Source organism: Camelus bactrianus, chromosome 9 (genome assembly GCF_048773025.1).
Source record: "Camelus bactrianus isolate YW-2024 breed Bactrian camel chromosome 9, ASM4877302v1, whole genome shotgun sequence".
In the NCBI taxonomy this organism is placed as follows: domain Eukaryota; kingdom Metazoa; phylum Chordata; class Mammalia; order Artiodactyla; family Camelidae; genus Camelus; species Camelus bactrianus.
The window spans coordinates 62902268-62924903 of record NC_133547.1 but is presented as its reverse complement, the minus strand read 5'-3'; the positions used below and the strand labels follow the sequence as shown (position 1 = coordinate 62924903).

At 48.1% G+C, this 22636-nt stretch overlaps 1 protein-coding gene across 1 annotated transcript in view; it reads left to right on the top strand.

Moving 5' to 3' along the window:
• BEAN1 (brain expressed associated with NEDD4 1) overlaps positions 1 to 22636 on the top strand; it is a 37221-nt gene that overhangs the window by 7482 nt on the left and 7103 nt on the right. The window contains exons 2-3 of the mRNA XM_074370630.1: positions 990 to 1096; positions 20729 to 20992. Coding sequence (XP_074226731.1) covers positions 1072 to 1096; positions 20729 to 20992 — 289 coding nt within the window. The 5' untranslated portion in view covers positions 990 to 1071. The remainder of the gene's footprint in view (positions 1 to 989; positions 1097 to 20728; positions 20993 to 22636) is intronic.

The following is a 22636-nucleotide window of genomic DNA, read 5'->3' as shown; positions in this document are numbered from 1 at the left end:
AGCTGCCAGTTCCCCTGCAAGCATCTGCTGGGTTCTGCATCCATCCAAAGGTGCAGTTTGGTGTCTGCAGGTCAAGTGACCACACTCCCTAGGAAATAAGAACCGCTGACTCTACCATGCCCACAGCCTCCTGTCACCTGGGGACACACCAGGAGAGACTGAACCAGATCTTCAGCAGCATGGGAGGATGGGTTACTTTTGGAAAATGTTTTCTCCATTGCAAATGGGTGTTAGAGTGACCTGGCACTCCTTTGCTGCACAGACATCCAGGTGTCACACCTGGAAGTTCATAGAGGAGTGTGGGAGGAATTGGAGAAGAGACATTTTCATTCTCTGGGTCTTTATTTCTGAATCAGTAATTTAATATATTAGGTGCCTTCTAGGGGAGTGTGCTGGCTGACAGTGTGGGCTTTGCAGTCAAACACACCCAGGTTCTAGTCCCAGCCTGTAATTAGAAGCTCTGTGACTTTGGACAGCTATATAACCTGAGCCTCAGCTGCCTTGTTTCTAAAATGAGAATGAAAGGAGCATCTCCCCCTTAAAATTGTTGGAATAATAATAATAATATGGTTTGAGTTAGGCATCTATGAACACCCTTCCAGAGCCAGCTGTGAGACCTTGAACTAGCCCCTCTCCCCCTCCAGGTCTCAGTTTCCCCTTGTGTGAAATGAGGATATTGAGCTGATCTTTAAGGGTCCGTCCAGCCCTGACAGTTACAAGATGCTCAAGGGTCCATCCAGAAAAGATATTCCCCTCTTCCACCCACCAATGAGACCCCCGCACACATTTATCCCACCCCTGCCCCAGGACCCCCATACCCTACAGCCCAGAGCCCTCCAGGCTCCCACCCAGACTGGGCACATACTCTCAAAGTCACTATCCTCTCCCCAGAGGTTGACAGCCAAGCGGACAGATGTGAGTGCCCAGCCTACCGGGTCAGTGGGTGCCACGTGGGTGCCCCCATCACCTGCCTGTTTGTGTCTCTGCAGGTGAGCGGAGGGTCCTTCCCTGCGAGGAGTCGGAGCTGTGCACGTGGGCAGGCTGGCTCCGCTGTTCTGCTCCAAGGATTACATGTCCTTCAAACGCCCCTGCCCCTGTAAGTCTCCTCCCCACATCCTCCCATGGCTCGGGGCCAGGCAAAGACAGAGTTAAGATTGCAGAGAAAATCTCTAGGATGTTTGGCCAAAGAGCTCTAGGGGTCTGATCAGGGGCTGCTGTGAAATGATGGATGGAGGGAGGGCAACACAGAAGACCCCTAGCATCTTCAAGAGACATGTCATCTTGCCAGTCTCTCTGTATCAGCACTGCCCAAAGTGTATGTAGATCAGAGTTCTTCCAAGGGATATTAATGGGGTTACTTTTTAAAAAAATTTGTGGCCAAACGAGTATGGGAAATGCTGGGTGAGACAAGTCAAGTGGATTTTGCTCCTGCAGGACTTTTCAGAGCCTTTAATGTGGTGCTGTGTGTTGTGAGGCTCCCACAGGAAAGAGAAAGCCCAGTGACCTTCTCAAACTTAGCTGACCACAAGGAATGTCTCATGGGAGAGGTGCTCCACAGAACACACTCCTTGGCGTTCACTGTCCTAGGAAACCCTTCCTGGAGCATCCCCGCCATGCAACCCCTCATTTACTAATTTGTTTCATCTAATGAAGCTGTTCGATGGTTTTGCCCCTAACATTCTTCTCATGGCTCCTGATGCCCATGAGTCCAGATGACGGACTCAATCAGGTGTACCTGGGACTCAAGAATGCAGCCCCCATGGCTTACTCCTCTAGTCATCACCAGCCCTGCCTTCACTGACTCATGCTGCCACCTTACCCCAGAGTCCCCTTCACCTCTCCCCCTGGTGGCCGCCTGCTTCCTCCCATGATGTCCCAAGTCCCCCACAAAACCACCATGCCTTGCTGCAATTTGGGAAGACACGCATAACCTCCCATCCCTTCTCCTTGGTGAGTTGGGAGTGTGCATCTGTGTGAAATCAGGACCCCACCCTAGCCCCCCTTTATCTAGTCATCTCCCTGCCCACACTCATTCTGGCTACTGCCTCACCCCAACTCACCAGTGTCTGCTGAGATTTGTACCACTGGTTACATATCCCACATCTTGGAGTTGGGGGCCTCTCTTCCAAATAGTCAAAATCCTGATTGTCAAATCTTTGAACATCAGGGGGCTGCTGTGAGGTAGGAGAGCTGGCATGTCCCGGTCCGGGAGCACTCATCAGCAGGCATGCCCAGGGAGCAGGGTGGCAGTGGGGCTCACTGTGCAGGGAGCAGTACTCGGGGGTGGGGAGACCCAGGCTGGCTACTGGTTACCGTGGGTACCGAGGAGGGCATAGGTCAGGAGCTGTAAGATTTCTGATAGTTTCTGCTCAGTAAATTATTGTTACTGTTGTCACCGTGGCTGCTGCTGTGGGATAATCGGGGTGTCAGAGCCCAAGCCCCAGGCAGGTGAGAAGGCAGCCATTAGAGCGGGTCGGAGCCCAGGGACACTGTCCCACGAAGGGCTGGTGGCTGTGTCCTCACCCCCAGGAGCAGCTGGCAGTGGAGAAGGCTGGGGCTGCTGAGTGCAAAGGGCTTTCCAGAACCTTCTGGGTCAAGCTAGGCCCTTTGGAGTCCTGCTTGTCTGCATGAATAGAGGCCATCACCCCAGGACTGGGCTCTGGGCATCCGCCTCCTGAGGACTTCAGGGTGTGGTTGTCTGTATTCTGGGCTGTTCAGAAGCAGTTCCTGCACATTTCTGAATTCCCTCTCCTCCCACAAGCCTGGCGACTGGCATGCAGTAGGCACTCCATAAATGTTTGTTGAGGGAATAAATGCAGAGTCAGGCACTGTAGACCAGGCGCTAGAGGCAGTGGGGCCAGAGAGGGGAGAAGCTCCTAATGCTGCCACCAGATTTTCCCCACAGCTTTGGCCAGCTTGTCCTCACTGCTAAAGCAAAGGGGTCATCTGAGGCCAGTGGGTCCCAAGAACTCAAGACTGCCCTGAGGTAGGCTTTCTGGAGGGTGGGGGAGCCCAGGTGAGCAGAACCCGGGCCCCCCACCACCCAGCTTCAGCCAGAGCAGCTCTGCTTCCATCTACAGGCTGGGGTCTATTCCAATTTCCTTTGGAGAAGGGGTCCCAGGCAGTGGCAGGCCAGGTCCCATAGGGTTGCCCAGGCCCTCCCCTCCTCCATCATTTCTCTCCTTTTCTGCCGGATTCTTCTCCTCATGTTGTCCAGTCAGACTCCTTCCCTTTTCTCTGAACTTGTTTAAGAAGTGCTCATAGTCCCCTCTTTCAGCACCCCTAGTCTGCTTCAGTCTGGCTCCTACACCCCCGCCATCGATGTCTGTGTCACCAGGTCCATCTCAGAGTTTCCAGTTCTCACCGCCTCTGACCCTGGTGGTCACATCAACTTTCTTTGTGACGCCTCCGTCTGGCTCCTGACTCAGAGCCCTTGGGTTCTCCTCCAGCCCCTCTGGCCATCTGGGCTCTGACCATCCATTCATGGGCTCCTTTGGCCATGGGGGAAGCTGGATTCTTCCCACCCCTGCTCTGGGATGCTGGGGCCCCCAGAGCTCCAGGCCCTCCCCTGGCCTTCTCGCAGGAATGCTCCAGGCCTTCTCCTCCTCACCCTGTTTTCGGCCGCAGCCTCTAGGCCAGCAGCTTCCACACACACTCTCTCCCACCCCGGTTTCTACCTGGGCTTCCGAGTCCTTCCTCTGCCTTCTGCTGCCCATCTCCCCTGGGCGGCCCCCACCTCTACTACTCAAATACAGCCTGTGCCAAACTGAACTCCTCGTCTTCCCCTCCACGCCAGCTTTGCTTGATTTTGCCGTCTTAATTTAGAGCACCTCCATCAACTCAGTCCTCAGGCCAGAAATCTGTGAGTGACCCTCAGTTCACCTCCAACATGGCCATCACCGCCAACTGCCCAAGAAGACCCTGGGGTTTCCAAATTGGGTCAACAGATCTCCATCCTGACTTCCCCCAATCCGGGCTCCTTCTCAGACCCAACCTGAAAATCGCTGCCTTGGTAGATGTTCATGGAACAAACAGACAAGTGAGCAAATCAAGGTGAAGCAGATGCCTTGTGGGTGGCCTCCTGGGCTCGTAGACCGGAGGCCCTCACGCAGGTTCTGAAAGGGACACAGACGTCTGGATCCACCTGACCTGGGAGCACTGCGGACTAACCTGGATATCCCAGGAGGGCCCTGCCACGGACACAAGCCCTCTTTTCTTAGCACCTCCTTTCCTGCTCAGTGAATTTAGATACCTAACAGGGAATTGCTTTAACTTTCTTTGCTCACAAAATTATTTTTCTCAGTGCATGTAAAGATGCCAAAACCCATTAAAACCTGGAAAATAGGATAGGAGCCACAGCTTGTTCCTGTTTGGGATTCCACACCCCTACCCTCTGCCCACTGAGAAGAGCACAGAGGAAAAAAGCCCCCCAAAGGGAAAAACAAGCTCCAAAATTTCCCAAGCAAGAGCCAGATCTAGGAGTCAGAGTTCAAGAGTTCAGGGGAGGCTAACCCTGAGGGTTTTGGCCACGAGGGAGGGAAGGAAATTGGGTCTCCTGCCTGCAAGTGCCAGGCCTGTGAGCCATTTTCAGCCCTAAGCACTGAATGAGGAGGAGGAGGACCAGCCTGGCTCCCCAGAGAGGCTGGAGGTGTGGGAGCCTTCTCCAGCTGGCCCCAGCTGGCCAGGGCGGCCCAGGATCCCCTGGACCCAGAACGGATCTACTCCAAGAACAGATGCTTCACAACCTCTTCTTTGCCCCCAGCACATGGCAGCTCCACAGAACTCCCTGTGAGGCAAAGGTGGCCTCTGGGGACAGACCTGGGGAAAGAGGGGCTCTGGGGCCCCAGGACAGAGACTGCAGCCAAGCAGGAAGGAGGGTGGAAGATAGAAGCCACTGATCCACAGGGAAGTCAGGTGGGGCTTGTCTCTGCTAAGCTTACAGGCTGCCCACAGGCTGGAAGGAATCACAGCCTGGAAAAGCCTCTGGGTGGGCCTGGGTCTCCCTCAGAGCCAGTGTGATATGGTAGACAGTGCTTGGGTTCAGGTACAACCTGGCACTGACACTTATCAGCTGTGTGATCTGGAGCAAGCTCCTTAACATCTAGAACCCTCTACCTGCTCATTTATAAAATGGAAAATAGTCAAAAGAGACTTTTGGTTTGATGCCCAGATTTGATGTGCCATAAGGACAATACAGCTTGGTGCCAGGCACTGAGAAGATACTCAAGAAACTTGAAAGTCTTGTCCTTTTGTCCATGCTCTCTGTATAGAGCTTAATATTACCCAAGTCTCTGGTGATAGAGTGGGGAAAATGGAGGGGAGAAGACTTTGGAGATGAATTTGGGGTTTGGACTTAATACTACTGTTTTCTGCTCATTGTAACTGTTACCTGTGCAGAGACTTCACTGTCAACAGAAGGAAGGACTTGAGAGCTAGGAGGGCAAATGATGGGACACACCTCACCATTTACCACTTCTGTGCCCAGAGCAGACTTTGCTAATCAAGTGCAGTTCTCCTTCCTACTGAGTCTGGATGCGAGCTCAGACTCCCTCTAAATGCATGCATGCACTCCCCAGTGATCAGTGGCCTGTGAAATGAAACCCTTGTCCATTCCCTCCTGAGGACTGATGTCGGAGTGGGCCAGGGAATAGAAGGAGTGACCTTGGCTAGTCATTTCTCTCTGAGCCTCAGTTTCCTCATTTGTCAAATGGAGGTTGATAAGATTGTCCACCTCAGAGGGTTGCTGTGAGGATCAAATGAGATATCACAGGTAGAGAGCTTACAAGGCCTATGCTCTTTCTTTACATGGCCTCCTTGCTTCCTTGAAGCCACTCTGCACAGGAGGGGTCAGGGTGCCCCTTCCATGCTCGAGGAATCTGACGCTCAAAGACGTGAAGAAACTAGTCTAGGTGACACCACTGGAAAATGGTGGGGCCAGGGAATCACCCTAGGTGAGCCTTTCAAAGGCTCAACTTTAGTTCAGCTACAGCTGGACAAAAGGACAAGGAAGGGGTCAAGTCTGCTCCTTCACCCCAAAACTTTGAATGGAAAGTCCACCCCCAACTCAGAGTTCTCTTGTCTAGCAGAGTCTGCCTGTAGTGAGTCCTCAGCAGCTGGTAGCTAAGCTCAGTTTTAAATGCACAATCATTTTATATAGGAGTCCCTGGCAAGTGGGAATCACCCTCAGCTTGAGCACTTAATGGAGTAATAAAAACAGTAGCAGTACCCCCAACTTTCGCAGAGCACTCCCAGGTGGCAGCTTTTGCATTTCCCCGTCCCCTGGGCTCCCTGGCTGATCTCATCCACCTTATGGCACTGAGCATCTTCCATACACTGACAGTCCCCAAATTTACATCTCCAGCTCCAGACTCTCCCTGAACTCCAGACTCATATATCCAACTGTCCACCCCGTATCTCCACTTAGATGTCCACCCAGTGTCTACAGAGCATCTCCAATGGAACATGTCAAAACTTCGAATCTTGACTCATAGTCCCTCACCCAACTTGCTCATCCTCCTCCCCGTCTCAGTAAGTGGTATCTCAGTCCTTCCATGTTCTCAATGTCCAAACTTGGTCAGTTTTTACTGTTCTTCTCATCAACCCCCTAGCCAATTAATCTGAAAATCCTAACAGTTTCACTTTCAAATCTGACCCCATCCACCTCCACTGCTAACTCCTTGAACTAAGGACTCCATTGTCATCACCTGAACCACTGTCCTAGCCTCCTAATTGGCCTCCTTGCCTCCCTCTTGTCTCCCTCCAGCCTATTCTGCCATAGTCAGGGAGCGTGGGAAAGGGAAAGCTCTAGAGACCGAGCCTTTGGTTGGTGGAGGGCAAAATGGTTTCTGTGTCTAGAAATCATGCCAAGGAAAGCGTGGTCCTTGGAGTTGTCACCCACAATGTCCCAAAGCCAAGTACACTGGGGAGGCTTTACCTGCAAACAGGAATATGGGAGGACATTGTCATTTCTCTGCCAAGGGTTACCCTAGATTAGCTACCCTGAAACCCAGCTCAGCCTGGAACCGTACCCAGGGCGATTAGGAAAAGCTAGTTGTCCTCTGTGACCTCACCATGGAAGTGGTGCATGCTTCCCAGACAGGAGAGAGAGGCCCCAAGAGAAGTCACATGAGACCCAGGGGCCACTGGAGGAGGAGAAAGGATTCAAAAGCAGTGCTTCCGTTTCCAAGCCCAGGGCACGGGGCATGCTAGACCCCCTGGGAGCTTTATATATTTCACCTCCCAGAGTTCCCTCTATTTGCTTCTCTCTGCATTTAAAGCATCATGTCCTCCATGAGTCCCCACACCATTAGCTTCTACGGGCTGCTTCCTCCTCCCACCTGACTCCACCTGGACCTATGTCTGTAGGTGACCTCCAGACTTTGCTTGAGAAAATCATTCCAGAGCTTTCCTCTGCCCATCCCCCAGGCCCTTCAGCCACTGGATACTTGTCTTCTCTAGGAATGGGCCTAAGAGTAGGGACTAGGGTGGATGTAGCCTAATGCACTAAAAGCAATGAGAGCTCAAAGACCCAGGTTCAAAAACCATTGGAGCACATGTATTTAAGTCACGCAAGCCTCTGGTTATTCAGTTATGAAATGGGACCATGAGACCCAGTTTCCAGGGTGACTGTGAGAGTTGGGTGAGCCCATAGATGCTCGGTAAGGGTTTGTTTTATCTTTCTCCTCTGGCTCTTGAATCCTACAGTGAAAGCTGCAGAACTCACTCAGTCTTCCCTGTAGGGTCCGCCCAAGACTGTTCCAAGGGGAAATCACGTCTTCTCCCTTCCCAGCCAGCCCCAGGTTGGTGTTGAGAGGCAGTGGGCACACTTGACTGCCCTTCATCTGACAGGCTCTCATCAGATGCCAGCCTTTCACCAGACCCCATCATGGGCATATGATGGGACAACTCAAGGAAATGGGTTCACCCTACCATGTAGATTGGATGTAAGAGATCATCTGTTGACCCTATGGGGCTTACCCTGGGACTCCACCACAACTGCCTCATGCCAGAGATGCACAAACTGAGATGCAGATTGAGGACTGGACCAGGTTGCCCACAATGTTTGTGGCTGAAACTTTGATACTCCCAGCCTGACTACATACAGTGTTGTTTCTGCATGGATCCTGCAGCCCTGTTCTCAGTGAAGATGCAGAGAAATAACAGCCCTCTTTTGAAAGTAAAACTGTCACCCAAGTGATATCTTCTTCTTCTTTTTTTTTTCTTAACAATGACGACATGTGTTATTTCCACATAGGGAGGGAAGTCCTGGGATGGAGCAGCTTTAGGGTTCTCGGGGTGGATGTCACTGAGGACCCAGGTTCTTTCCATCTTCCTGCTCCAACATTTTCTGCGTTGCACGATGGCGCCGTCAAGCCAGGCAGTGACACGACTTTTCCCAGAAGTCCCCTAGCACACTACCCTGTCTTATTGTCCAGAATTTAGTCACATGTCCACCCCTAAACCAATTATAGTGAGGAAATGGTAATACCAAGACTAGTTTACCAAGCTAGTCTTTCAAAGGACAAAGGTTATTACAACCTGGTCCCCCCTCAGTCTAACATGGGGGCATTGGACAGTCAGACCAGCAAACTCTTCCCCTCCCACTTGCTCAGCCCTTCCCCTTTGGGCCCCAAGACTCCAGGAGGACCTCTAAACATCTGGAGTGAGAACTGAACTGAGGAATTCCTTTTCAGGGATTCTCTGGGGTTGGTTTTTTGTTTATTTAGTAGAAATACCAGCTCACAAGAGTGAATAGTTAAATATTCAGGAGTTTCATGACCTGTTGTTAAACCATTGGTACCTAGCTTGAAATCCACCATGATGGGAGTATTTACACCATGGAAATTGGCAAGTAACACCAGAAATCAGGGATTCTTCTTCTTTCTTCTTTCTTCTTCTTTCTTCTTTCTTCTTTCTTCTTTCTTCTTCTTCTTCTTCTTCTCCTTCTCCTTCTCCTTCTCCTTCTCCTTCTCCTTCGTTTTTTGGGGGAAATCTGGTTTGTCCACCTACCACTATATATAACACATATACAAAAGGTACACTAATCATCAGCTTACAGTTCAATGATTCTTTGCAAACTGAACACACCCAGGTCAAGAAACTCCTCCATAGAACTCCTGCCATATACTTTTCCACTCACTACACCATGACCAGGTCAACCATTGTCTTGACTTCTGTCACCATAAATTAGTTTTGCCTGTTTTTGACCTTTATATGTGTGGAATCATTCAGTATGCTTTCTTTTGTGTCTGGCTCCTTTGCTCAACAATGTATTCTAAGAGTCAACCATAGTATTGCATACAATTGTAGATAATTTATTCTCATCACTATATAGTAATCCATTGTGTGAATTTACCACAGATAACTTATCTATTCCACTTTAATGGACATTTTGAGTCAGCTTCAGTTTGGGGCTATGAAATAATAGTGAACATTCTAGTATATATACCACATCTTCTGTATCCAGTCACCTGTTGATGGACACTTGGATTTCTTCCGTATCTTGGCTATTATAAATAGTGCTGCTATGAACACTGGGGTGCAGAATTCTTTTCAAATTAGTGTTTTCTTTTTTTTCTGGATATATTCCCAGGAGCGGAATTCTTATATCATTTGGTAGTTCTATTTTTACTTTTTTAAGGAACCGCTGTACTGTTTTCCATAGTGCCTGTACTAATTTACATTCCCACCAATAGTGTACATGGGTTCCCTTTTCTCCACATCCTCTCCAACATTTGTTATTTGTCATTTTTTTTGATGACAGCCATTCTGACAGGTGTGAGGTGATACCTCATTGTGGTTTTGATTTGCATTTCTCTGATAATTAGCAATATTAAGAATCTTCATGTGCCTGTTAGCCATCTGTATGTCTTCTTCAGAAAAATGTCTATTCACATCTTCTGCCCATTTTTTATTGGATTTGTTTTTTTTAATACTGAGTTTGATGAGCTGTTTGTATATTTTGGATATTAATGCCTTTGTCAGTTGCATCATTTGAAAATATTTTCTCCTATTCTGTAGGTTGGTTTTTTTTTTTTCATTTTGTTGATGGTTTCTGCTGCTGTGCAAAAGCTTTTAAGTTTAATTAGGTCTCATTTGTTTATTTTTACTTTTATTTCTTTTGCTTTAGGAGACTGATCCAAGAAAATATTACTACGATTTATGTCCAAGAGTGTTCTGCCTATGTTCTTTTACAGGAGTTTTATGGTTTCATTCATGTCTTACATTTAGATCTTTAAACCTTTTTAAAGTTCTTTTTTTTTTAATACAGTGTGAGGAAATGTTCTAATCTCATTGTTTTACACATGACTGTCCAGTTTTCTAGCACCACTTGTTGAAGAAACTATCTTTTCTCCATTGTATAGTCTTGCCTCCTTAGTTGTAAATTAATTGACCATAGGTGTGTGAGTTTATTTCTGGGCTCTCTATTCTGTTCCATTGATCTATGTGTCTGTTTTTGTGCCAATACCATTCTGTTTTGATTACTGTAGCTTTGTAGTATAGTCTGAAGATTGGGAGGGTTGTACCTCAAGCTTTGTTCTTTTCTCTCAGGATTGCTCTGGCAATTCAAGGTCTTTTGTGGGTCTATATAAATTTTAGGATTATTTGTTGTAGTTCTGTGAAAAATACCCTGGGTATTTTGATACAGATGGCATTAAATCTGTAGATTGCTTTATGTGTAGTAATATGGTCATTTTTATAACATTGATTCTTTCAATCCAGGAGCATGGGATATCTTTCCATTCTTTGAGTCATCTTCAATTTTGAGAAACTGAATTTTGATTTAATTTAATTTTAATTAAAGTAGCTACATGTGGCTAGTGGCTACCATATTCGATAGCACTGTTCTAGTACATGGCTTTTGGTGAACATGTTAATGCACTTCTGTTGAAGAATGGATTCCACCCAGGGTATACATATGTTGGGCTTTAACAGCTACGGTTAAACGGTTTTCCAGAGTGGCTATACCAATCCACATTCCTACCATCAATATATGAGAGTTCTGGTTGCCCTGTATCCTCACCAACACTTGATATTGTCTGAATTTTTTTATTTTAGCCATTCTGTGTGGAGATATCACTTTGTGGTTTTCATTTGAATTTCTCTGATGATTAAATACAATGTATTTAGCACTTTAGATATTCCTCTTTTGTGAAGCGATTGTTTAAGCCTTTTGCCCACTTTTCTATTGGATCTTTTTATTATTGATTTCTAGGAGTTCTTTATATATTTTGGATATATTATTGCAAAAATCTCCCTCTTTGTAGATTGTTTTTTGACTATCATAATTGTGTCTTTGGATTAACAGATATTCTTAATTTTTACATACAAAGCATTTATTAATTTATATATATAATTATTTACTTTATGCATATTTAATTTCAAAATTTACAGAAAATAAAATGACGCAGAACACACAGTTAGAGGATACCCTCTTGTGCTCCTTAGGAACAGAGGATTCTATTGCTGCACTTCAAAGAATAAACTTACAAACGTAAAAGCTGAGATGGGCACCTTTGAAGTTGGATGGCAGCCTTGTTAAAGAGTTTTTGTCTATTATTGAAATTTTAGGTTTCAGGTTAAATGAAATTTAAAAGACTTCATGAAGTAATTTAAACTTTTTAAAAATCTCTTATTTTTTTCAAGATAATAAAGTGCTTCCAACACTAAAATATTGACAATGATCCCAACAGTTTGAGGACTACTGAAGTACATGTGGCTACTATACATGCACAGTGTGTCACCAGCACTCCCTAAACAGTAAGAATCATAGCACCATGGCAGGTGCCCCCCGTCATCCTTGTGAGGGAGAAGGATGATCAATCACCTGAGCAATAGACTAGCATGCTGGTGTATCTACCAAGCGTAAAATCCAGCTATCTAAAACAACATGCCTCTCAAATTCCCAGACAGTATGGAATTTATAACTCAACTTGTGTTCCTTAAATTCTTTGAAAATAGATACTATATTGAGGGCTAAATAAAAACACTGAACTAAATGGTGTAAGCACCACAGTGACTGAAGATCAGTGTCTGGCTTAACAAACGTTTACCTATCATTTTAAAATCAGTTTCTGCTCAATCCCAGCCCAGCCAGCATTTCTCCTGCAGTGGGATTTATTTTTACATGCACAAGAATGAAAGGCCCTGCTATACACCTTTGTCTTATGACAGAAGCCATGGGGACAGGAAGCCGATGAAACACACAAGAGGAGAAAGACGCACACAGCATTGTCCCTCTGTTCACCATTGGCTTTGATTTAGAGTAAACTGCAAAAAACACATTCTAAAAACTGCAAGAGGGTCTGTTTGTAAGTTGAATATGGTAACCAAGAACTATACTTCCACGGCAAAAAAAGCCTTGCAGGCTTAGACGTACTAAAGTGTCACTAACACTGAGACATAGGGAATCAGAGGTACCAAAGGCACTAGTAAGGTGAGTCATCATCCAAAGACAGCCCGGGTGGACAGCGCACATTTCCTGTCAGCTGCTGCTAAGACTCATGTGTTGCGAACGGAAAAGGAATCAATCCTGTGGGGCTTGTTACTTATCACTTACTTGAAGAAAGGCTGTGTGAGGCCTCCTTGTTGAACATGAGGCCTAGGTGTCCATTTTCATTTTCCTGTATCATCACAAGACGTATTATGCTCAGTTCACACTGTTTCACATTGACCGGCAGTAACCGATGGTGCAGCTACTCTCTTGGGAATCCTGCAAAGAACAAACCTTTTAGAGGCAAACAGCAAATTGTGCAAAAATGGAGGATTTCATAAGGATGTGAAGAAGGACCCTTCTGTGTCTCAGGATCTATTAGCTGGTTCCAGGCACCTGCACAGACTCCCTGAGAAGCATTCTCTGGAGTCCTGGGGCAGGTTGCAAATGATTTAGAAAGTCTTTCCAAACTTTTTCCAAACCTTCCCCTTGACCCTGTTCATATCTCAGTCCCTGTGCAGTTCCAATGCCCCTACCCACCTCAAAGCCCAAACTCCCACCAAAGAGTTTTATTTTAATATAGTCCAACTTAACAAGTTTTTCATGCTTAGTGCCTTTGTCTCCTGCTTAAGAAATCCAAGGTCATGAAGATATTCCACAGTCTTTTCCTCTTGAAGCTTTACTGTTTTGCCTTTCACATTTAGAACTATGTCTAGGGGGTGGTGTTTTTTTGGGGGGGGGTTGAGAGTTTAAGGTTTAATTACCATACACTGAGCACCTACTGTGTGCCAAGCATCCTGCTAGGTAGTGTGCTATGATTAGTTCAAAGAGACTGCTGTCTCACTTTGCAGATGAAGTAACAGGTGCTCAGAGGGCACCGCCTGCAAGGGACAGGGGCAGGATTTGAATCCAGGACTGTCTGTGTCTTTCTCAGCCAGATCCTGGGACAAGATGCATGTCAGCACTGGCAGTGGCGTGACCCTTCTCCCAGAGGACACTAGGACCACTCACCTTCTCAGGATACTGAATATTGGGGAATAAAAGCCCTTAGGACCGGGGCTGGTTTGGCTCAGCTCAAGGCTGCAAAGCAATCTTGGGGGCGGAGGTGTCCAGGGCTTGTCCCCAAATACTCCACAATGTTTATATAAATCCACATTCCATGAACCACGTGCTGAGAAACTTCCAAAGCTCCACTGTTCAGTGTGATGTTCTCAGTCAGCTGAGATCATGATAATTTATCATGGCCAAGAAGTATCTATTTTTGCCTATTCTATCAGTTTTTTTCATCCTACCTACTGAAGTGACATGTTATGTTAATAGATTTCCTGGTCTTCAACCATTCTTGCATTCCTGGAATAAGTCCTTTCTACTTATGATATATTATTTTTAATACACTGCCCATCGTGCTGTTTCCTGTATGCCCCTATAAATTCTGAGAGTTGAGGGGACCTCTGTGGAGCAGAGGACAAATTCTCATCACCCCTAATGTGCCCAGTATCAGAACCCACAGAAGCAAAAGGCCAAAGCAAAACTCAAGGAAGACAGTACTTGGGAAGGGGGCTCAGCCACTGTGGTCCAAGAACACACCTCTAGGCTGGTCCAGCTTATGGTGGGATAGCTGATGATAATTTGCAATATTTATGAGTTTAATACTTTATATATCAGTTATTCACGAACTTCCTGGAAAGTCTATGTTGTAGTAAATGGTCATTTTTCCAAGCTGTGATTTCGAGTCTCATAATGTGAGCTGGGATGCGGCAGGTAATCCCTAGCTGACGGGTGGGCTGGGCCAGCCCCCTGCCCCCACCTATATGTGCTCCTCAACACAGTTCCACTATTTCCTGCTCATCAGGCAGGCACAGTGACTGCCAGTGTTATAAAATCTGTCTTCTCTGTGGAAAAAAGCCTCAGAAGCAGCTCGAGGTGGTGACAGAAGAGGAGAGAAAATGAGGTTGGGGTCAGTGATGATTCTAACAAGAAAATGAGTTTGGTGTGGGTTCAGGTAGGAAGTCTAACTCTGCCATAGCTTGGTTCTGTAATGTCAGCCAGCTCACCGTTCCCTCTGCAATAGGGAAAAGTGGTTTGTGACACTGTTTCAGTGAGTTTTCCAGCCAACAAATAAATTGTTCACCAAACCAGAGTTAAAACCTTAGTGAAATGATGACAAGATGGTAAACTTATGGAGTCTGGAAACATAGAGGCACAAGTGAGTTAACTCTGGCGAGTTTATTTAAGTGGCAGACTAGCTTAATTGTGGAATAAATCACTTTCATCTTACATTTATAGAATCATGAAAGGCCTGTGGGTGGTCATTTATATTTTCCAGTTATATTTTAATGTGGTGGCTGAAAATCTACTTGGCAGCGAAGCAACTCCTGTTAACTCAGATACGTAAAACAGAGGAAAGCCGAGCTACTCTGCATGAAGTGAGAGCAGGGGGCTCCGTGATGCACCAAGACTTTCCCTCTTGGCAGTGGGGCACCTGTGCAGGACTTCTTGCTTTCTACAGTTTTTGAGGTTCATTTTAGTCTGATTCACATACATGTTCCTAGTGCCTAGCATTTGTCCAGGCATAGAACAAGCACTTAGTGAGTACTGGTGAGTGGATGGATGGATGGATAGATGGATGGATGATTGAATATATGGTTGGTTGGATGGATGGATGGATGGATAGATGATCAAGGGGATGCTGAGTAGATGCCTAGGCAGATAAATACATGGGAGGGTGGATGATTGGGTGGTTGAGTGAATTTATGGAGGATTGATTAACAGGTGGATAACTTCCTTTCCACTATAATCTGCACCCCCGCTTCATGCCACAAATGGTATAAAAGGTGTCAGGGCCTTGACATGACATTAGCTGACCTTTCGCAGAGATACATTCCCATTATAAGAAGAATCCTGAACACCAAGCAGCCTCTTCCTCATCCCCGTAATTCCAGTGTTCAGGTGACACAGCACAGCCTCACGCCAGGCGCACCTCCTTTCCTGAGCTCTGTTGGGACCTCACCCTTCTGTGCTCCTGCCCTTGCCCCTTCCTCCCTCCCCTGATCTTGTTCTGCTGGTTCATCCTTCAAGTCCCAGCCCCCTCAGGGTGGATGTCCCTGACCTGCCCCCAGCACTGACGTCTCTCCATCACAGTCTCCTGGTGACCAGAGGATGGAGATCAGCAAGTGGGCTGAGAGGTCGCCCCCCAAAAAAGAGGAGGAGTCCCAGAAGTGCCCATGCAAGTGGGCCTACCCTGCCATGTCCCCTCCCCAGCCCCTCTCCACATCCCTGCTGGGAGGCTGGGACTGGCCATTGGTGAGCAAGGGAAGATGGTACCTCAATCCTGTTTCCCAGATTCCCTCCAGTGACTTCACAGGGCCTCACCCTGGTGGCTTCAGCACTGGAGGAATAAGTGCTCTGCTGAGGCCAGGCTTGCCAGGGAACTGGACCCATTGCAAATGTCTTCAGAAATTTTTGTGACTGGAACCGTCAGTCAGATCTCAGTCTTGGGCCCCCATGGGCAAGACTGGAGGTCTAAAGATGTTGGCCCAGCACCTCCCGTGTCTCAGTGCCTTCCTTTGTTAGTGCTCTGAGGGCTTCAGGCTGCAGAGTGTTTTCCTGTACCCAGAAAGAGTGGCTGTGGAGCTGCCCACACGCTACACTCAGCAAGGACTCAGTAATGACCGTCTGCCTCAATCTTCCTGCCCTGCATGTTCCCCACATGTCCCAGACTGCAGCCAGTGCCGACCTCATCCCCGGACACAGGCCGGAACTGCCTTGCCTCCTCGCATTGTGCTCACCTGCCTCCCGCCTCCTCCACACCCCTCTCAGACCCATTCACCCACCCTGCAGGGAGAACAGTTCAAGAATAAGTGTCTCTTTAGATAGATAGCGAGCAGGTCCAGAGAGGACAGGGGACACGCCCAAGGTCACAGAGTGAGTGAGTGGTAGAACCAGGAACAGCACCCAGTTCTACCTCCACTGGATCTTGCTCTTGTCCCCTGCTATGTGCCACTATTTCATGATTCATCAGACACACCTGGGTTCAAATCCCAGCTCTGCCACAAAACCAGGAGCCCAACTTCAGCTCAGGGAGCTTCGGTGTCCTCATTTGTAAATGAGGATGACAAAAGCATCTGAAGCAAGGGCCAGACCCCAAACCTCAGCCGGAGGCATGGGGGGGGGGGGGCATCTGACTCACCTGTGGCTCCTGGTCCCAGCCCTGGGCCAGGAATCTGGAGGCACGAGAGATGGCTTCCGCCCGGTACGGCAGTGGCCCACGGACCCAGGCACCATCCCAGCCCTGAAGAGGGCCTTGGGACCCCATCTGCAGAGCAGGGATGGCAGCAGGGCTGTCTCTGGAGCCTGCTCAGAGGACGCCAACTTAGAGCACAGGAGGAACTCTCTGCAGCGGTATCTGCGTTTCAAGTGCTTTCACCTGAGCCCCGCTCAGGGCTTAGCTGCACCTAGTTCGGAAGCCCTGGGCCTCGGCTTCCTCCCCGCCGCACGCTTCGCGCTCAGGTGGACCCTCGCAGCAGCCTCCTTACTGGTCCCCGCCTCCGACCCTGCGCCCGTTCTGCCGCCAGAGGGCGCTCCTAAAACACTGACCACACCCCTCCATGTCTCCTCTTTGCTGTTGGGATAAAGGACAGCCTCTTAATTTGACCTCCTAGACCCCTCATGGTCTAGCTCCTGCCAGCCTCCTCAAAACTCAGCAATGTTCAGCTGTTGATATACCTTCACCCTGAATAATACATAGGTTATTGCCTACTTTGACTGCATACAAAGTGGCCCAGAAGAAGCAAAGCATCGTTTTAGGGAGAGGAAATTTTTACTTTAGCAAGATCCCCAAAACATGAGCTCCAGCACACAGTGCCCGGTAGCCACAGAGCATCTTAGCTAAGAGCATGGCACCTTGGCTGCCTACTCAGGTCCCTCTTTGTGGGCTGTGTGACATTGGGCGTGTTACTCAACCTCTCTGATTCTCTGAGGCTCATTTTCTCCACCTGTTAATTGAGGATCTCATCAGGGCCATCATTAAAATCAAATGAGATAATACAGTGCATGAAAATACTAACCATGCTGGTATATGGAGGGAGGGCCACATCTCTGGGAAGAGCTGGTATTTTGAGGTACAATTTCCTCCTGATCATGGGGACCTTGGTAGAATCTGCTTGGGAAGAAAGTCTTGGATAGAGGCAAAGCTTGCCTCATCCCCTTTCCTTGCCACAGCTGGTGCAGCTTGACATGGAGGCAGAGGGGTGAGTAGGGGGGCTAGCATTGTGTTATTTGTCCGCAGTCATATTTATCTTGTTGATGAAATGGGCCCTGCATTTGGAAATTGCAAGAGGTTCCCTCATAATTTAAAGCAGCGCCTATCTCTACTGGTCACAGTGACTGGAAGATCGATGTCCCAACCAGCCATGCAGGTGAATGCCTGCGCTAACTGGCTCCGTCTGCCAGCACCTGGCTGGCAATGAGCCTGGTGCTGCCAGGAGGATGAGGGTCTCATTTGTTGCTGAAGCAGGTGGAGGGAGGGGCATCTTCAAGGTTACCTTACAGGACTGGCACCTGAGCAGCAGGTTCTGCATGCTGAGCAGGGGAGGTGCACACACACATACCCAACCCTAGGTTTTCATTCTGGGCACCTGCAGCCTTGCCATGGCCAGCTTTCTGGTAGCACATCTACCTGGGATTGTGGGGTGACCAGTGTGTCCCAAATCATTAAATCATTGCAGCAGCTGGGACATCCTGAACGGGGCAGTCCAGAGCCAGGACAGCAGTGTGGACCCCCTACACTCCTGCCTTCCCCAAGGAAGGCTGATGTCTCTGATGTTCCCAAGTCCTGCCACTGACTTCAAAGGTGAGAGGCCACATGGTAGAGAGGAAGAGGATGACATTGGTTGGATGGCCAGCTGGCTTGTACTTTATTAGAGAGAATATGGTAGCAGAGTGACCACTAGCTCAGATCTAGTCCAAGGCAAAGCCTGGTCATTGGCTCAGAAGTCACAGCATGGTGGACTGTGGTCACACTAGATGAGTAATGGCCAAAAGCTTCATTTCATGACCAGGTGTAATCACTGTGTGACGTGCTGTGTTGAAAAGCATGCTGAGGCCGCCTCCTGGGCCAAACAGGAAGAAAATGATTGTCAATTAGTAATGTCTGCCATTGGCATAGTCTTAGGAAATGGTAGCCAGCATGCTATATGTTCACCTGGCCAAAGATTAGATTTTTCCAAAGATGAGGTCAAGTCAGACAATTTAAACTGATCCTCTTGCCTGGGAGAAAGAAACAGAGGAGAACCTCACTTTGTCACCTTTCATCTGTGGGTTTTGAAGAAAAACGGGAACTTTAGCTTAGGGTGGCTGACAGCCAAGAGAATAAAGAGGAAACACTGGCACTTCATCAAAACTCAAGTGGTTACACCCAGTCAAAAAGCAGAGAAGAAACAAATTCTATAATTTGTTGAAAGTGGGTATAGAAGTCTCCAACTATTATTGTTGTATTATCTATTTCTCCCTTCCATTTGTCAGCCTGTGCTCCACGAATTTATTCTTAGGTGCACATATGTTTATAATTGTTATAACTTCCTGATGGGCTGACCCTTTTATCATTCATTATAAAATGTCCCTATCATCTTTAATGACATTTTTTTGTTTGTTTTAAAGTCTGTTTTTTCCAGTATTAGTATAGCCACTCCAGCTTCAAGGTTGCTATTTGTATAGTACATCTTTCCCCATCCTTTCAACTTACTTGTATCTTTGATTCCCAAGTGAGGTTCCTATCGACAGTATATAGTTGGATCTTGTTTTTTAATCTCTGCCTTTTGATTGGCTTGTCAAATCAATTTGCATTTAATGTTATTGGTATATTTGGATTTACATCTGCCATTTTACTTTTTGTCTTCCATACGTCTCTTGTCTTTTCTGTCCTCTATTTCTCCTTTTTTCTATAAATGAATATTTTCTGCTATAAGATTTGAATTCCTTTAATGATATTTTCACTCTTCCTGTCTGTCATTTCCTTAGTGGCAGCGTCTGTGCCCCAGCTCAGTGTCCCCTCTCTCTGTCCACAGTAGCATTAGGACCCACTATATACATCTAAGCATATCACAGTCTACTTTGTATTTATACTACCTTAATTCCAATGAGAATTAAGTCGCTCTAGCTTCTCCTATATAACTCTACTTCCTCTTCCCCCTTTTTGCGCTGTTACTGGTACACATTAGAGAGCTTCTTTTCCAGTTCCTCATGATTTAGTGGAGAAACCACAGTCCAGAGAAGGCCAGGCTTAGCCATATACTGGCTATATGACTGTGGATGAGTCATTTCATATTTTGAGCCTCAGTATCCTCACCTATAAAATGGGAAGAACTGTATGAGCATAGCTTCAAGGATGACGTGAGCTCTTAGCATTTAGCCCCACACGTAGTAGCTCTCTGAAAACAGCAGTCTGTGTTTGGCCCTCAAAGAATCCCGGAAACCTATCTACCCTGGCATTCTCACATCAGAGAGTCAGGAAGCATACATGCCCAGGCAAAGCCAAGGGCAGCTCCCTCTCCCCAGTGAATGCACCTGCAAGGGAGCAGCTTACAGTGAACTTCAGCAAGCAAAGGCTTGGAGCTCAGGCTAGGATGACAATCTGGCCCAGATGTGCCTCCAGGCCAGCCCCTCCTGATGAAGGCCAGTCGTCTGAAGGGCCACCAGCATGGCCAGAGCTGCTGAAGGGCATGTTCATAGCTCGGGCAAAGGCCTCAAGTTTGTTCTTCACCTGCTTGTCCCTCTGTTGTCTAAGTGTGGGAGAGGCTTTTGGAGATGGTGCGGAGAAGGAATGGGAAGGGAGGGGTGGGGTGATCACAGCTGAGTGTCCAGCTTCTGATTTGCATAAGTCTAGGCCCTCACTTGGGGAGAGAGTCCTCCTACTGCTACCCAGGGAGGTGGCCATCCAAACTCGGCTCGATCACCACCCAAGACAGAGACTCCTTCTCCTGAGGCAGCTCAGGGCCTCCCTGCCATTTCCTCATCTGGTCTCAAGGCTGGAGCCACTCACTCACTACATGCCTTTGGCACCTTTGGTGTGACCAGGCCCAGTGCCGAGCTTGAGGACACAGACAGCCATCAAGCAGGAGACCTGGAAACCATGCATGATCATATGCGACAGATGCAAAAGAGGGACTGGGACATCGGCTCTGGGAGGACCCCTTTCAGAACAGGGCCCAGGAGTGCTTGCCCCCGAACCCTATGGCTGTCCAGAGATGGGACCAGCAGTGTCTGTGCCCCAGCTCAGCATCCTCTCTCTGTCCACAGTAGCTCGATACAACCGCACCAGCTACTTCTACCCCACGTTCTCAGAGAGCTCAGAGCACAGCCATCTGCTCGTGTCTCCCGTGCTGGTGGCAAGTGCAGTCATAGGTGTGGTCATCATCCTCTCCTGCATCACCATCATCGTGGGCAGCATCCGCAGGGACAGGCAAGCCCGGCTCCAGCGGCACCGCCACCACCATCGCCGCCACCACCACCACCACCATCGCCGCCGCCGCCGCCGCCATCGAGAGTACGAGCAGGGCTATGGTGAGCTGCCCCCGACCTCGGGCCCCAGGACTCCTCTCCCATTGTGACTGTAACCCAGGAGGCATCAGGGAGGTGGTGGCTCTGACATGACTGGGACAGGGTGGACGGGGAAGGCATGCTAGAGGTCTTGAATGATCAGGAAGAACTCAGAGGTGCTTACCACAATGTTCTTAGCAGCATAAGGAGCCTAGTTGTCTGCCAAGGGTGAGGCAGAAGGTCAAAGGGAGGGTATGGTACTACTATTCAGCCCCGGCCACTGTTGGTCCAGGCTGTACTGATCTCTGGTCCATTTGGTGCCTGGATGGAGGGATGGATGGAGAGAGGGAAGGGTGAGGGGGATGGGCAGATAGACCGGTAGGCAGATGAGGAGATGGATAAGTGGGGAGATTAAGTGGGGGATTTGGGTGGTATGAGTGAGTGAATGGATCATTGGATGGATAGAGAGATGGTTGAGTGGGTGGGATGGGGGATGGATGGCTAAATGAGTACATAGAAGGATGAATGAATAGATGGGGGTAGATTGGGTGGGTTGTATAAGTGGATGTATAGATGGGATAGGTGGATGGATGGATGGATGGAAAGATAGATAGAAGGATAGATAGGAGGGGAGAGGGATGGATAGGTTGGAGGGTTGGAAGCAATGAGTGGGTATGTGAATAAGTGAATGGATGAATGGATGGAATGAATGATGAGTGAATGAATCTATCCCCAGAGAGCCTGCAAAGTCTGAACAGAACTGATTTGAGAGTTTCCCAATTATGGGAATTACCCTTGCACAGAGATGGTGGCTAATTCTTGGGCTGACCCATCCCAGTAGCATTCATCTGGCCAAAATATAAAGAAGCAAATAAGGGTTTTGATCCTGTCAGCCAGACAGAGTCACTGTTAATGTGTTTGGAAGATTTTTTCAAGAGCTTTCTCGATGTCCATAGAGAACCCTGGGATTAAACCTGCAGATAGAGTTCTGTATCCAGATTTTTCCACTCACTGTTGTGTCAAGAGTGGGAAAAAGAGATCTGGGGAGCGGAAAGAGCAGTCTTTGGGGTTGTACAGACTGTGCATGAATTCCAGCCCCACAGTCTACCAGGCATGTGACCCTGAGCCTCAGCTGCTTTGTAGAACGGGGAGGGCCACACACTGCTGACCTCAAAGGTCATGAGCACCACCTGAGACAGATGTTAGGCCCTGCCCTCTGAGGGGAGGAGCCACCTGCAAGCCTATTGAGGGTAGCAAGGTTGGGGAGATCTCCTGTCTCAGCCCATCTTCGCAGCTCCCCCAGCCTCTACTCGACCTGTCAGAAACTGGGAGGTGGAGAGCTTACAGAGAGGAGGCAGGACATTCAACCACCCTTGGGCCCTACCAATAATTTGCTGTGTGGCCTCTGGCAAGTCACTGAACCTCTCTGAACCTCAGCTGTGGAATGAGAAGATTGTGCTCCATGAGCGTTTCCTAAGCAGTGTTACCAAGTCTAAGAAAATAAGATCATGGGGCCAAATGCTGCACAAGCACATGTAACTGTGCTGTAGGACTTTTCAGAGGCTTTGATGTGCTACTATGTTGGGGCGGGGGTGGGAGGGAAGACAGAAGAAAATGCAGCATATGGAGTCACCAGAATTCATCCCAGAAGCCCATTTTCTCCCCAGG